Here is a 15,553-nt window from a genome sequence, read left to right on the forward strand (position 1 = left end):
GGGGTCGCTGAAGTATGCCATTGTTGCCTGCCTAAACCCAAGAGGACTCTTTCGGCCGTGATCCATTGTCCCTGGTGGACTATTACAGTGAGCAGGGGCCGTAAAAGAACATTTTAGTAATAGGTAGGTGCTACTTTTTTCATTTTTACAGGGTGTTTTTTTCCTCAATTGAATGCAATAATCGAGGCAATCAGAAAAGAAATGAGCAACCCAACCATTGCAATTAGACGGATTTGTGTGCAAGTTTACGTGGCTTGACATAATCAGAATACAGTCCATTTCCAGTCAGATTACAGCCTAGTGATTTTCAAGCACCTTGCCAAAAGAGTTTTTTTAAGAAACTTGTTTTTTTTAATCCATCTGATAATAAGTATTTTTTTTCCAGTTGACAACTGCTATATTTGGTTTAGCTAGCATCAACTTTTCCACATACTTCATCAGTTCTACCGAGTGAAAGACCAAACAATTAACACAGACATTTTTTTAATAGAATTCAGTTATAACAAACGTGACGTTGATATTTCTCATACAGATGTCTTTCCCCCCACCAATGTGACCTAAGTAAGAAAATAAAAAGCACTCCTTTCATTCGGAATCAACAATTTACAATTACAACTAATCGGAGGTAATCGGATGAACTTTTGAACAAGCTGTTTTTTCTTGTTTTTTTTCTTCTGGTTTTTTTCAGTCTTTGTGTCCAGATGAGGGATAAGTAGACAGTAGGGAAACACAAGATTTATCTCTTTGTGACCTTGGGGCCAATACCATTTTGTGTTATTTACATACACACGGAGTGAACGTTGAATGATTTTTTTTCTTTCGTAATGGGTTCAAGTCATGTATTATTGGGTTTAGAATCAATAGGGCAGTGCATAGTATAAAGATAGAGAAAGTGCAAATCCTTCTTACAGGCCGATCCTGCGATGAAAAAAAAACCCAGCTAAAAAAATGGTAAAATTACAACATGAAAAAGGAAAAAAAAATGCACTCTAAAAACATTTTAAAAATAACTCCAAGGGGGTCAAACATGGACCGATCTATTACATGGATGAATTGAATCCACAATTCGTGGTTGTTTTTTTAACCCAATGAAGCAACATTTTGAGTTTTTCTGGACATTTATTTTTAAACACCATCTCGTTTTGGGAAGTTATTATACACTAACTGGTGTAGTTCTAGGTTTAACTAAATATTTTATTAATATTTCTGTCCAAAATGACAATTTTCAGGGCCTTTCCAAAAAGGAACTACCTATTTTTAAATAAAATGATATTTATACAGTCAAATGAAAAAGTTTGGGCACCCCTGATAATTTTCCAAATGTTCCTTTCCAAATCATTGTTTTTTTGGATAAGCAATTTTAGCTCAATATAATATATAGCAGAGAGACACAGTGAGTAGTGGTATAAAGTGTTTACAGAAAGTGCACAATATCTACTTAGCAGGTGCATACATTTGGGCATCCTTGTTTTCTTAAAAATTTGAATACCTTAAGTACTAACTATTGGAGTTCAAAATGTGTTGGGTAATGGCCTTTAGCCTATACAATTAGGTGAAGTCAATCTCGAGAAAGGGTATTTAAAGTGGTCAGTTGCTACTTAATTTCCTCTTTGCATCTTCTCTGAAGAGTGGCAACATGGGAGCCTCAAAACAACCTAATCTGAAAATGAAAAATATTCACTATCATGGTTTAGGGCACATAAGTAAGCTATCTTAGCTATCAGTTACCATTATGAGAAGCATAGTAGGGAAATGGAAATCCGCAGTCACAGTTTACAGAAAGACCTGAAGGTGCATCAACTTGAGAACATTTGTGGTTTTGTTTACACAGATCACTAAATATTGGATCATCAAATTTGTTTGTGAAGCTCATTGACTATTACCTATGTACACAAGTGAAAACAATCATCTGTTTACGGCCATACCACACTGAGAATGTCCTATCTCGGGAAGCTCAGCAAGGTCTGGCCTGGTTAGAATGCACGCTCTGCTGCGACAGAAGTGACTCCCCCAAATTCCCCTGATCTTAAAGTCGGTGGAAATGAATTTGCCTAAGGGGACCAAACAAATGGAATCATTACTATTATCATTATTATTAAAAAATATTTAGGGTGGCAGGTTGCAAGTTCTTCTCTTTGCATCTTCCTAAGAGTGGCTGTATGGGAGCCTCAAAACCATTCGTTAAATGAAATAGGAAAAATATATTTCATGTCATAGGGGAAGAATACAAAAAGCTAGCTCAAAGATTTCCACTGTGTATTTGCAAACATAGTGAGGTAATGGAATTCCAAAGGCACCATTCACAGAAATACCTGAATGTAATGGAAAACCTGTGGTGTGATTTAAAGCGGGCTGTTCATGCTCGGAAACCACCAAACCTGACTGAACAGGAGATGTTTTGTAAAGAAGAATGGTTAAAAAACTTTCAAGGTTTCAGACAATCATTGAAAACTAAAGGAAATGTTTAGAGTGTCATTAGAATTACAATTGTTTTCATTGTCATTGATATCAACGTTGTGAAACACTGTATGCTCATTAGTGTGTTTGTCTGCTATATGACATATTGAACTGAAACAGCTGATCCAAACCACAAGGAAAAAAGATCTTGGGTGCCCAGTCATATGACTGTATGTATATAGATATTTTTTTGTTTTTGCACAAGACGACATGGGTTTTATCCATCAACAATACAAACACATTTTGACTATGTTACCTTTGAACGAACATTAAAAAAAAAAAAAAAGTTGTGTTAAAGGAACTAAAGTAACGAATAGGTCCACCCTTGACCCTTCGTTGGGTTATTTTTTGACCTGACTGTTTTTAGAGTGTGGAATGCACATCCATAAATCCCTCACAAAAACAAATGGTTGTTTGTATTATATTTCGCGACATTAAATTTTGTCAGTCGAGATTGTCCTTTTCACTCCTCTCGGAAAATTGAGTCGGAAAATTTCCAGATGTAAGTACGTTATTTTGAAAAAATGGATACAGCAATATTAAGTTGAATCAAAAACTGATCATTGTTGCGACAGTTGGATTAAATTCAATGATCCTCATACGGTAACTACGTTTGTCAGCCATTTTTTTTGTACTGCATTAATGTAGATCAATGATCAGCGAACTTTCGTGTTTTTGTGGTTTTCATCGACTCAGTAAAAAGCCAAATCTGGCCTCTGCTCATCTGGATTTGGACATAGACAAATTTGAGACATACTATAGCTTCCCTTCGTCAAGTTTTTTTCTTTTTTCAGGACCAAGTCTATATCCAGTCCATAACCATATCCAGTCCGAAAAAACATAGAAAACTGACCCAGGGAACACCCAGTTGCTGACAAGTCCTCGAGAATAAAAGGATATACCCGAAAAACTGTTTCCCTCCGTTCCGGGGGCAGAAACAGCATCTTCTAAATCAGGACTTATTTCATCTCTGTGTGCTTTCTCATAATTTAAACAAAAACACTGAATTTACCATTGGGGTTTTCCAAATCGAGGTTGAGTTAGTCGTGACTAATCTGTCTTTTTCGAACAATTAAGACTTTCTTCTCAGATTTTTCACTTCTTAAGCTGCATCTACACATTTCTCTTTAACTGTATAACTTTTCTTGTTTTGAATAATGTTGTATCACATTAATCAATGTGTGTCGTTTTTTAATTGATCAGTAATTCTAACGTCAACTTAACAAGCCACATATTTAAAAAAATGTAGCAGCTTTTAAATTCTGACACATTTTTCATTGAGTTCTGTCGTGTGTAACTCATAAAGCATGCTACTAAATATTACGAATATGCCCTTGTTTACTACACCAGCTTATGACAAATTAAGAAATGTTCCTCATTTATTTATGGTGCATTAGTGCCATCTCCTGGACACTTGAAGTAACATCCGGTTTCGTACTAAGTGATAACATTGTCTAAGAACCACTTTCGACTTATATGATACTGCGAAAGTATTTTCAAATCGGAATTTTTATCAGCTATTCTGTAACAAGATTTTCAATGTTTGGTAGGTCTGCATGGAGTTTAAACAAAACTAACGTGGTACCCTCTACTGGGATCTCAGATCTTAGGTACCCACTAATATTCTTAAAGACAAGATAAATACACTTTTATACTGCTTTGCAACTTTCTCGGTTGACTATTTTTGACAACATCGGGTTAATGTGAATGTGTCAAATTTCGAGGAGTGACGTGGGAGGTACTTATCAATGACCTCAAAACTAAACCGACGTGGTGCCTCCTTTACGAATCTGAGGAAATTATATTTGGCCCCCCAGATATCCATTTTCAATTCTTAGAAATGTCATCAATGTCATTTATACCACTTTGCTAGCCTCGTCGTTGACCATTTATACCATACCGTGCTAACTTAAGCGTGTCGAACTTCAAGAGGTGACGTGGGAGGTACTTATCAAACCTGTCCTTAAGCGGCTTAATTTGAAATCTTGCAGAGCTTTATTTTCCCTCCAGGTCCATGAACTAGCTGCACCCACCCAGCCACCCACGGTAAGGCCACTCAAAATGATCTTAAAATGTCATTTGCATATATAAATCTCATGTGACAAGGTGAATATTACTTTAAATAAACAAACACAAACTGTATACAGTATACATATATATTGACGTATACATGGAATATTTAAAAGATATACTGAAATGGTATAAAAACAGGCATAAATATAAGGCACTCTAAATGAGAAAATGAATACTGAGAGAAGTCTTAAATAAATCAAAACCTTTTTTTTTTGTACTTTGCCCAAACGAGTGACGAGGCGGCTTGGATATTTCCTGGTAACGCCTGCAAGGGACAGTGTGTCATGACTTAACAATGTTTTATTGCACAAGAAACGATGTACCAAATCCGAAACGCGTCCTACCGATGTGCATTCCAGTGAAACGATCGCTTTCTAAAGCCTTTGCCGACTATAATATTTTGTCTAAACTCTAGAATAATTATTTTCTGTATTATATCTTTATATATATTAAATCATCTTATCTGATTCATTCCTTTTCGTCGTCCCGACATGGAACAACGGAGATAATTGATAGCAGCAACTTCATACTTTGCTCATCCCTGTTGATTCCACAAAGCCCTAGGTGAAAGCAATAGGTGACAAATAATCCAATGGGTCGGACTGGCCTGGCGTCTTCCCCCCCCGCCCAATTCATGTGCTACAAAGAAAAAGTGTGTAAAAAATGGAATTTACACATTTTCAAAATGAATCACATCAGTTGTATAATAAAATACTAAAAAACTAAATTAATATTTGTATCCGTTACATTTTTTTAAATTCCCTTGCAATTTGGTGAACATGGGATGAAGGAGGATGCACGTCATGGCCAGGGTCCGTCCGAGGCCGGGTTTTCCTGACGGGTGCGGTTGTGATTGATTTTTTTTTTTTTTTTACATCCCCGCGTTCCTCCGAAGTGTTCTGGTCCGGGTCCAGTCACATTCTGCGCCGTGTTGGTTCAGTCCACAGATAAAATCCACAGAACAGAGAATCCCATCGATGTGCCTCAGTGGTTTGAATTCCATGACTTGGTGACAAGGCCAGTTTATATCGCGTCGGGAAAATACTTGGTCCTCGGGAATCTTTTCTTTTTTTTTTACGTGACGGGTTCTTGTTGCACATCCAACACTTAATGAGTGGTTTGCAAGGAGTTTGTACGTTCTCAAGCAGTAATTTATGGCTCAGAAAGAGAGGCGCAATTGTGTTTTTTTCCCTTTCCATTCCGTGTTTCCCTCCGATGCTGAGTACCTTACGTTGCATAGTGGTCAAAGCTTCCCAGATACTCTAATCCAGCTCTGTAGCAGAACTGGTATTGATCCTGAAAACAAAAAAACAAAATAAAAACAGTTGTCAGCAGACAAACTTATAAATAGTGAAATTCTATTATTATATACAGTACGCTTGGTAAGACTTATCATATTTTAATCACTATAAGGCGCAGATAAAAGCATTAGATTTTCTTTAAAATGTACAGTACGCCCTGTGTGTGTGTGTTTTTAAGGTGGACGTAGTAGGGGACACGTCTGTGGTTGCGAACTGGTGTTGCAGTAGCTACAGTACTTTTCCACAGGATGATAGCACTGCCATGCTGTCTTTGCTAAGCTTGCCTCACTTCTCACGTAGATCTGCATTTACTGTATAACAGCAAAATAGTTTTAATAACGTCTCAAGATGCCAAATGTACGCTAGATAAGCAACCTTGAATGATCAAGTGATCCTCAACCCGTGCTTAACGCAACTTAAAGCATCTCTGAAGTGGTGTCTGGTGTCTGAGGGTCTGTGCTGACTGCCAATGTTGTTGTTTTTTTTAGGTGGACGTAGTTAAGGACACAATAAGAATGTTAAAGAGGGAGATAATCGTGGTTTATTCAATATCAGTCTTTTCTGTATAACTGCAGTTAAATTTTAATAACATGGTAAGATCCTAGAAATACAATGTCTGAGGCATCTTTGAAAATAGTTTCCGTTGTGCGAGAGGACAGGGCCGTGTTTCAAGGGTGCTGATTGTCAATGGCGCCTGCCAACGGTGCCTTGTCTGCGTGGGACTTCGGAGTCAATATGAAAAACAAGGAAAGTAAATGAACTTGTGTTCATTTTGGGCGGATTGTAGATACTTGGGATTATGTACTGCTGCTGCTGTTCCAGCTTTTACATTTCCACCAAAACAAGCCACATTTGATTTTAAGCAGCAGTTTTAAACATTCCTATAATTCAGCCCATTCACATCTAGAACACCAATGGTGCTGTGCCCCCGCAGACCTGACACCGTTTTTAGCTGTGTCAGTTTTTGCTCTGTTCAGAGTTGTTCACGTCACGTGTTTTCGGATCATTGGGCAACTCAAAATGGTGATTACAAAGGCGAGCCGATATTTACTACTGTGCTAAAAGAAAATGCGAACAAGGGCTGCAGCACGCAAACGTGAGCCCTATATTTCTGGGCCATAGAGGCAGGACAACCATAGAACAATAGTGCCACATCGCAACACAGATGTGGCTTTTTGTGTTGTTGTATTTGGAGGATAATCGCGGTCATGGACCAAATAGCATTCATATCATCATTTATCGAAGAGTAAGGAAACTTCAGCAATCTAACATTGATTGAAAATGTAGATTTTTTTATACATAACTTCTACTGCTGTTCAATTCAGATGTATAAACTAAGGACTTGATTTGTGGGTAAAAAAGTTAAAATGTAAGTACGTTGTAAATATTGAATTAAGTGCTGTCAACTTCCCATTTTGATTCAGTTATGTATTATATAAATAGTGGACTAATTTCTTTCAAAGGGTCTCAGAAATGCTTTCAGACTATATAGCAGTATTGGGTGTTTAGAGTGCATTCGTTGTGGGGAAAAAAAGCAGCCTTATTTAAAGCCATAGCTCACTATACGCCTCCATACCTCCGTCTGTACCATCGCTGGTCTCTGCGTCCGCAACATCTTGACAGTCTGAAAGACATCGACAACGCCCTCGTATCTCATTCTCTCCAAGGCAATGCTGAGGGTGATAAAGACGCCGGTGCGACCGACGCCAGCGCTGGGCAAGAGAAAGGAAAGAGAGAACATGCTAAGACACACCAAGGGAAAATATTTTCTTGTAAACTTATCCCGTCTTTGAAAAGTGCCAGAAGCCCTTCGGAAGACCATGACTCTGACTTACCTACAATGAACCGAGATCGGCCCATCTTGGCCAAACTGCTCTTTCGTTTTATGTACTTGGCCAATGAAATCGATGAATCCCTCCCCTGATTTTGGCACTCCTTGCTCAGGCCAGTCCGTGAACTGGAACTGCCGCACTGTCCGCGATTGCCCGTCCTGAAAAAGAGAAAACAGCCGTGAAAGTGCTCACGTCTCATTAACGGGGAGCCCATCAAACATAGACGATAGAAATTCACTTGATGTTAAGCTGACTTTGCCAGCGCGTGACTCAGTGATATTGTATCCCTTTTGATACGGATTGCAATCCCATTGAGGAGTCGGGACAAAGAAGGGGGCCCGTGTCGTTTATCTTTGTAAGCCTTTGATGGAATTAGAATTTCTAGCTGCATTGAGCCTGCTCCCCCATATTTACGATTAAGGATGACACTGTGACGAGGTCTACTTACCCTGGCGTCTGTCACTTTGAACTCTCGCAGTATGTACTGCGGCATGTTGTACTCAGCCATGGGATCCACCACAAAGTACTGGTATCTAGCTGATCTCTCTGCGGGCCAGTACTGGTGGCATTTTTCCTAAAAGGGACAAGCATGGTCAAAAAATTGTACCCTACGTACCATCGATGGTATGATATGTTTTATGGCATTTTGATGGTATGCATCAAATGTATAATACAGCTGTCATATGTTACTTATTAAACATAACAGTGGCCATTCAATACCCGAGCTACTATATTTTTGAGATATGAGATGTCTTCTGAGAAAATCCAAGATATGAGAATTTCTATTTGCTACCTCCGCCGGCATTAGCAGGTCCTACTTAGTACATGCGTTATTAGCCATACTGATCCGGCGTTCTATTTTTTTTTTTTTTTCATTTGAAAAGATTATTATTTTTTTTAACAGTGGAGATTTGCAAATGAGACTGCAAAGGATGCCAGTTCATTATTTTGACTATTATTGCACACTGTTGTCAGATGTTTTGGCTATTATTAACTGTTTACATCATTGTCACTATCGGCAATCATGTTGCTGCTCTTTCACTTCCACACTCTTTAAAGTGGATCATCTTTTGTAACCAAAAAGATTCAATAAAAAGAACAGGTGGAGGGAGAGAATTTCTTAAATGAGGTTTGAACTCTCTTCCCGGTTCTTCTTGCAAGTTTAACATCAATGGATAAAATGGGATTGGAGTAATTGGTTTTCAGTTATTTCTTAGGGGGAAAATTAGTTTGAGATGTGCGCAATCATAGATATGAGCACATCTAACACATATCTCCTATGTAGTAGGGACATTTGTATTTTAGTTGTATGTATTCATATTTTTAATTCATGTGTAAATAAAGCTTGTCTGTTCTCCAATTTGTCCTGGTTCAAAAAAGGGAAGAGGCCTTTCTTTTCCATTGCTCTGTTTCGACCAATGTTCTCCGGAAAAAGAGAATTAGGCTTGAAGGTATATGTCTTTTTTGTTCTGGATTGAACAAACTCCCTAGAAAAGGTGCCTGGAGGCCTACCTTTCTTTGCCATTGCTGTTTCGACACATGTTTTTGCGTCAATTTCCAAACAGTATGGCACTACCATATTAAGACTTTGACATGCTTTTTTTCAACATACCCTTCCCATTTCTCTGAGCTTGGTTAGCATGACTACAATGGTGGAGTTGTGCTCCCAGAGCATCCTCCAGAAATCCTCTGTAGTTTCCGCCAGTGGTCCCTGCGTGGCAATGTAAGCCTTCTGTTGCCTGCAAAGACAATACAGGAGTCAGCATCCTGAAGCAACCTCACACATCAAGGACACTTTTTTTTTTTTTTACCTGTAGCCATCAATGAAACTCGCATTAATGTAGTCGGATCCCTCCACTCCCCGAATAGGCTGGAGGCACACCCGCGTGGACTCGTAGGGCATGATGTTGACGAGGCGGTTCTTGAACTTGTTGCAGGGGAGATTGGCACTGATGAATCGTGACGTATGGGCTTTAGTGTTGGCTAAACGCTGTAATCAAAAAGAGAATGAATAGTCAGGCATTGGAGATTTCAAACATTTTAGATCAGTGGTCTCCAACCTTTTTCAAACTGATAGCTACTTTATTTTAATAATTAGTGCAATTAGTGCACCCCATACAATCTGCATTTCTAAAATAACAAATTACCATGTTATTACTATTTTGTTACTTAGTTATTACCGGGTTAATTATTGAAAGTAGGGTTGAAAAGACTCAGTCAACCACAAACAAATAATTTTCCTGGCAAATCACAACGACCCAGCCCAGTTCTGCAGGCACCCTAGCTCTTCTCAGGGGGCACCACGTTAGAGACCAGTGTGTTGGATACACTGCTTGGTATAATAAAACCCAAGCTACCTACTTGCATTCAGAGTAACTGAAATACACAATTGTTCAAATTAATTCGATTAGTTTGTCATTTTAAAAGTCCACAATTAGATGAATTTGTTAAATCGGGAAATTGATTCAGTAAAAACTGGTGCTGATTAATAAAAGGGTTTGGAATTGAGAAAACAGATTTACCTTATTTTATTGAACTATTTAGGCACACCTAAACACTCTAAAAATGCTATAAATTTGCACATTTTTGAATGAATCAATAATTTTAGTTGTGAAATAAGATTTCACAATCTCTTTTATGCAACTCTAGCTATTGCCGTCGTTGTCATTTACATAAACGTTTGAATTATTCAATTATATGAATATGTTTAAATAATACGTATTTGCACCTATTCCTATGACAATATTTTCCGGATGCATTGTGTGTGCGACTTGACTTCATGGTACACAACACTGCCGCTATGGCATACATTGCACAAAGACGGAAGAGTTCACACTCCCTCTAACACCCAGCTGCCTTTTCACTTATAGTTATGAGTTTTAGTTGAACAAAATTTAATACAGATTTTTAATGGATAATCTGGGCTCATGTTATACACGAGTGCACGCCATACTCAGATAAATATGGTAGCCAGGAGCATTGACCTTGAACTCCATTTCCATGCCGGTGACGTTCTCCCCGGCCTCGATCTGCGTGAGCTTCTGAATGTAGGCGAAGAGGTTGCGAGCGGGCACTTCGGTGGTGCCGCAGTTAACGGCCTCCTGGAGGGCGTCGTGGATGAAGACGTACTGGTCTTCGGTCTGCACCATGTAGTTACGTTGGGCGCGCATCAGCGTCACGTGGCCGTAGATGTCCACCGTTTTTTCATGCTTGATTCTCTCTAGCATGGCGTCGATCACGATGAAGCAACCAGTGCGACCCACGCCGGCACTGTTGGGAAGGAGAGAGTTACCTCAAAGTTCGCTTTGCCTTGCCAAAGTGAAATCATTAGAATAATTATAAAAACGCAGCAAAATGATAAAATATACAGCAATCCCTCGATTTGTTGTGATTCTAAATTCATTGCCAAAATATTCCGCAATCCATTATTCCCGGTAGCATATTGCTCCGAGCAGAAGCCAGCAGAGCATGTTGTCAGATCTAGCGGCTCTTTTTTCTGTGTCTGAAAACCATTATCCATAATTCTATATTTCTGCTGGTAGGGGCTGGCAACAGGCACTTTTGTCGGTAGGCATAGTGTTCTGACTTGCATGAAATGAGCTGTACTGTTTAGGCAGTAATCCATTATCCCAGGTTGACTATAATTCTGAGCCGGGGCTGGCAGAGCACGTTATTATGGTGCCCGGCGGCTATGTTTTGCCATTCTGTCCACCTAAATGTAAACTGCACTTGCATTACCCCCGATAGCATTGTATTGCGAGCTGGGGCTGGCAAAGCACAATTGTGTCATGCCTGGCTGTATTTGGCCGTTTTGTCCATTATCCGCAATCCATTATCCTAAAAATCCTTGTTCTTGCTAGCGGGGACCGGCCAAAGGCACTTTCCAGAGCTATGCCTGCTAAAAATGAATTGCATTATTTCTGACACTATCCATTATCCCAATTTGACTACTGCTGCAAGCAGGAGTAGGCAGAGAGCATCTTCATTGGGCTTGGCAGCTATTTTTGCCGTTTTGTCCACCAAAAAGTGAACTGAATTTGTGCGTCTGCAATCCATTATCCCCAGATACAGATTTAGTGTAAGCGAGAGTTGGCAAAGCACATTTCTGTCGGGCGTGGTGGCTCTTTGTAGCCGTTCTAGCCACCAAAAAGTAAACTGTACTTGTCCGTCCACAATCCAATATCCAGGATTCTTTATTGCTGTTAGCGAAGACCAGCAGAGGGCAAGTTTTTAAAAGACTCACCTACAATGAAAAGCAAGCTTGTGGCAGTTATCTATTACCCCCGGTCAACTATTACTGAGAGCAGGGTTGGAGAAAGCAATTTGTGTTGTGACGGCTTTTCCTTCAATCATTCCGCCTAAAATACAAAGCATCTGTGCGACCGTGATCCATATCCAAAGGTTTAGCAGGGGGCAGCAGAGTGAATGTTTATATTGGGGGGAGCCAATTGTGGATTTTTGCATATTATGGGGTGTATATGGAACTAAAAGAAAAATGAGACATGTTTTGTAAAGACCTGCACCTTTTATACACCAAAAAATACATTTTTACCCCTATCACAAATATGTATCTCATTGTAGGTGGATTATTTGTAAAATTAAGATGTTTTGTCTGATATCTTTTACAAAACTGGAATTTAAAAGTGCTATAAACTAGTGGGTCAACTTTGGAGACAGCAGCAAATAGGTCCTTCGATCCATTAGGCGGACATGCCTGTGAGGTGCTAAAGTCTCGATCTAGTGCCTCCGCCTCGGTGATGGCACATTTGTTTTTCATTTGCTCTGGAATAAAAAGGAAAGGGAAGAGAGTGCCAACTCGGGAGGGAGTCAAGTTGGACGCCGGGGGCCACGTCTGCCTAATGTGCCATGCAGCCAATGGAATAAAGACACGTGCGGGAGCCATTGGCTTTAACAAATGATCTGATGATCGCTCTGGAAAAAAAAGGCTGACTGCGGCTAAACTTTTGTATGTTACACAAGGGCTCAGAGACATGGACAAAAAGCAAAGTTTCGATTATGTTTGGGATGATTGTAATTTACGAAACAAAATTATAAACCTAACTCACACCTAACAATTAATAGAAGTCAATTTGATGATAAAAACGTCTTGTGCAAGATGTTCACATAACCCTCAAAATTAATTCACTTTTAACAGAGACTTACCACTTAGCTTGTGCTTAAGAAAAAAAATAGATCTTGTTGCTAACCATAATTAAGCACTGTGTTTGCTCGTTTATCGCGGTTAATGATAACCAGAACCCTCCCGCGATATGCAAAAATCCGTAAAGCAGCGCCCCACCCCGCCTCCCATCTTTAATATGCACATAACACATATTTGCTCTATCAGCCCTTGCTCTCAGCAATCGTCCACTGGGGATAATGGATCTCAGCCAAAACAGTGCAGTTAATTTTAGGCAAGCCACTACGGCCCTCTTCAGTGCCCTGTGCCAAAAAATTGTAGCCTGCCGGGCCCCTGCTTTCAGGAATAGTCTAGCGGGGATAAGGGATCACATCCACATTTCCTTTTGGGTGGGCCAGAATGGCACGTCTGCAGACAACATTGCCTACTGCTAGTGCCTGCTCACAGTAATATGGGATATGGGATATTGGTGCGGTTCATTTTGGGCGGACAGAATAAAATTAGTCACCTACGGATAATGAATGGTGGCTAAAACAGTGCAGTTAATCTTAGGCGAGCCACTACGGCCCTCTTCAGTGGCCTGTGCCCCCCCAAAATTGTGATCTGCCGGACGCTACTCTCAGCAATAGTTGCTCGGGAATAGGGTATCCTGGCCACATTGGTGCTGTTAATTTTACGCGGAATGAACAGAAATAAGAGCTGTCATTAATGAACGTAAGTCAACTCTCTGACCAAAACAATATAGTTCAATTCTTGCGGGCTACAAGGGCACAAGAATGCGGCAGCTTCTTTAAGCAGTAATCAACTAGGGATAATGGATCATGTCCCCATTTCATTTCAGGTAGGCCAGAATGGCTCCACAATGACTTCTTGCGGGTCCCTGCTTGCAGAAATACGAGATTGAGGATAATGAACTGAGGCTGCACGGGTGCAGTTTATATTAGGCGGAAAAAAAGGTAATTATGTGTGTTATATTGCTGACAATAATAGACCCCAACAAAGTTACTGATAAGGGCAAAGAAAAGGAGGAAAACATTGAGATCAACCCTGCTCGGCCCCCTCCATACAGTGCCACAAAGCTAGCGCTATGCCGCAAACGCGTTGCACATCATTAAGCATCCCCTCGGGTCTTCACATCCTAAACAAACGACTCTTGAGCCGGCTCCATCAGGGAGCGTTTTTCGTTTCTCATCTCAAGCCGGAATGCCACCAGAAGACGAGAAAACACCCGTTGCTGATAAATACGAGTGTCAGAAAGTAACAAAAAAAGGGAGGAATGAGGCTTAGCGGAGATTTTGAAGCAACGCGTGCAGCAGTTAATTAGATATATTGAACGTGTTTCCACAGTGGAACAGAATGGGCGACTTAATGCAGATGGGAGCTTTTAATTCCACTGGCTCCCTATCAGATCTAAAAAAAAATAAGATTCAATCCCTCTGCGCTTAATGTTTGAATGTAGTTTTAAAGCGATCTGTTTATAATTTAAATGCCCCTAAATATGAGCAACGTCCACATTGTGTGCAAGCAGTAAATAGGAAGAAAGCTTTTTGCTTTTCGGCAGTTGCAAAACGAACTCAAACGAAGACCAAATCAAACGTTTCTGTGTCTCAGTTGCTCCATTCGGTGCACAAAAATGTGTTATGTTCATAGGCGACACAGGATTCTGCATAATTAGGGATGGAAAATTTATTTGGGGAGGAATGGGGAATAGGCTTACCGAGGCCCCTCAAAGTTTTCGCGTACAACAAGAAAGATAATCTTGTGAGGGACATCAGCAGAAAAACATGAACCATGACCAGTGTTCCCTCTAGACTGCGCACGTGCGCAATTGCGCACTGCTCGCACAATTGCGCACTGCTCGCACATTCTCAGCGCACAAGAAAATCTAGCCGGCGCACAAAAATGAGGGCTCAAAATTACTAATTAAGAAGGGACTCACGTCAAAGTTTCAGTGCATGAAGGTAAAAATACACAGGTTCCCTTGACCTTGTGTCCTAAATGCGGTATTTTGAAGTCGATTCGAAGGAGAACGAAGTTGAGTAAAGTTAGTATTTTGTCGGGGAACTGGCTTCTTCGGCTTGGCTCACTAAAAGGAACCGGCTCTTTCGGGTCCTAAACGGCTCTTCGGGTTGTTTTTGCTTCTTTAATCCCAACATGACCAAATATTATGTAAAATAATGCACAAAATGACTTGAGAAAAAATGAGAAAAAAAGAAGGAAAAATTGAGAAAAAATCCGGAAAAAAAGAAAAGAAAGAAATGTATGAAAGAAGTAAATAGAGAAGAAAAAGAAAACAGTAACAGCTCGGAAAAAATAAACACAATGAGATATTTTCAAAGGAATTTAAAAAAAAGTAGAAAAAAAAACACGGAAAAAAAGAAGAAAAAGTTTGTGATGCATTTAAATAATTTCCAATTATATCAAGTGAATCTTGTTGCCAACATTGTACTTCCACTAAAATGTGATTAAGTGACATGTGATTAAGTACAGTTCTGTATCTTACAACCAACTAAATAAGCCCCCAAAACTGTTAATATTATGCGACAAAATATATCAGGAAATAAAAGGAAATGGATATCTTGTGAAAGAATTGTAAGAACAAACAACGTTTGTAGGCTGTATAACCTTTGGAATAGTACATGAGTCAATTCATTCAAAAGAGAAAAATAATTTTGCACTGCCGGAAACTCAGCAAAATGTAACTTGATGTCAAGTTTTGGACATATTTGATAATTAATTATCTTGCCACA

The 15,553-nt window shown here is 39.6% G+C and overlaps 1 protein-coding gene across 22 annotated transcripts in view; it reads right to left on the reverse strand.

Annotated features, from left to right (window-relative positions):
- Nucleotides 1-4,460: 4,460 nt before the first annotated feature.
- ptprda (protein tyrosine phosphatase receptor type Da) overlaps nucleotides 4,461-15,553 on the reverse strand; it is a 482,747-nt gene continuing 471,654 nt past the window's right edge. For all 22 annotated transcript variants that reach the window (XM_088346760.1, XM_088346766.1, XM_088346756.1 and 19 more), the window contains 7 exons: nucleotides 10,648-10,933; nucleotides 9,475-9,653; nucleotides 9,276-9,402; nucleotides 8,112-8,237; nucleotides 7,667-7,821; nucleotides 7,408-7,543; nucleotides 4,461-5,826 (listed from right to left, as the gene is read on the reverse strand). In XM_088346760.1, the coding sequence (XP_088202886.1) occupies nucleotides 5,758-5,826; nucleotides 7,408-7,543; nucleotides 7,667-7,821; nucleotides 8,112-8,237; nucleotides 9,276-9,402; nucleotides 9,475-9,653; nucleotides 10,648-10,933 (1,078 nt within the window). In that variant the 3' untranslated portion in view covers nucleotides 4,461-5,757. The remainder of the gene's footprint in view (nucleotides 5,827-7,407; nucleotides 7,544-7,666; nucleotides 7,822-8,111; nucleotides 8,238-9,275; nucleotides 9,403-9,474; nucleotides 9,654-10,647; nucleotides 10,934-15,553) is intronic.

The sequence above is a fragment of the Urocampus carinirostris genome, chromosome 11 (genome assembly GCF_059441175.1).
Source record: "Urocampus carinirostris isolate Australia breed hairy pipefish chromosome 11, RoL_Ucar_1.0, whole genome shotgun sequence".
Classification (NCBI taxonomy): domain Eukaryota; kingdom Metazoa; phylum Chordata; class Actinopteri; order Syngnathiformes; family Syngnathidae; genus Urocampus; species Urocampus carinirostris.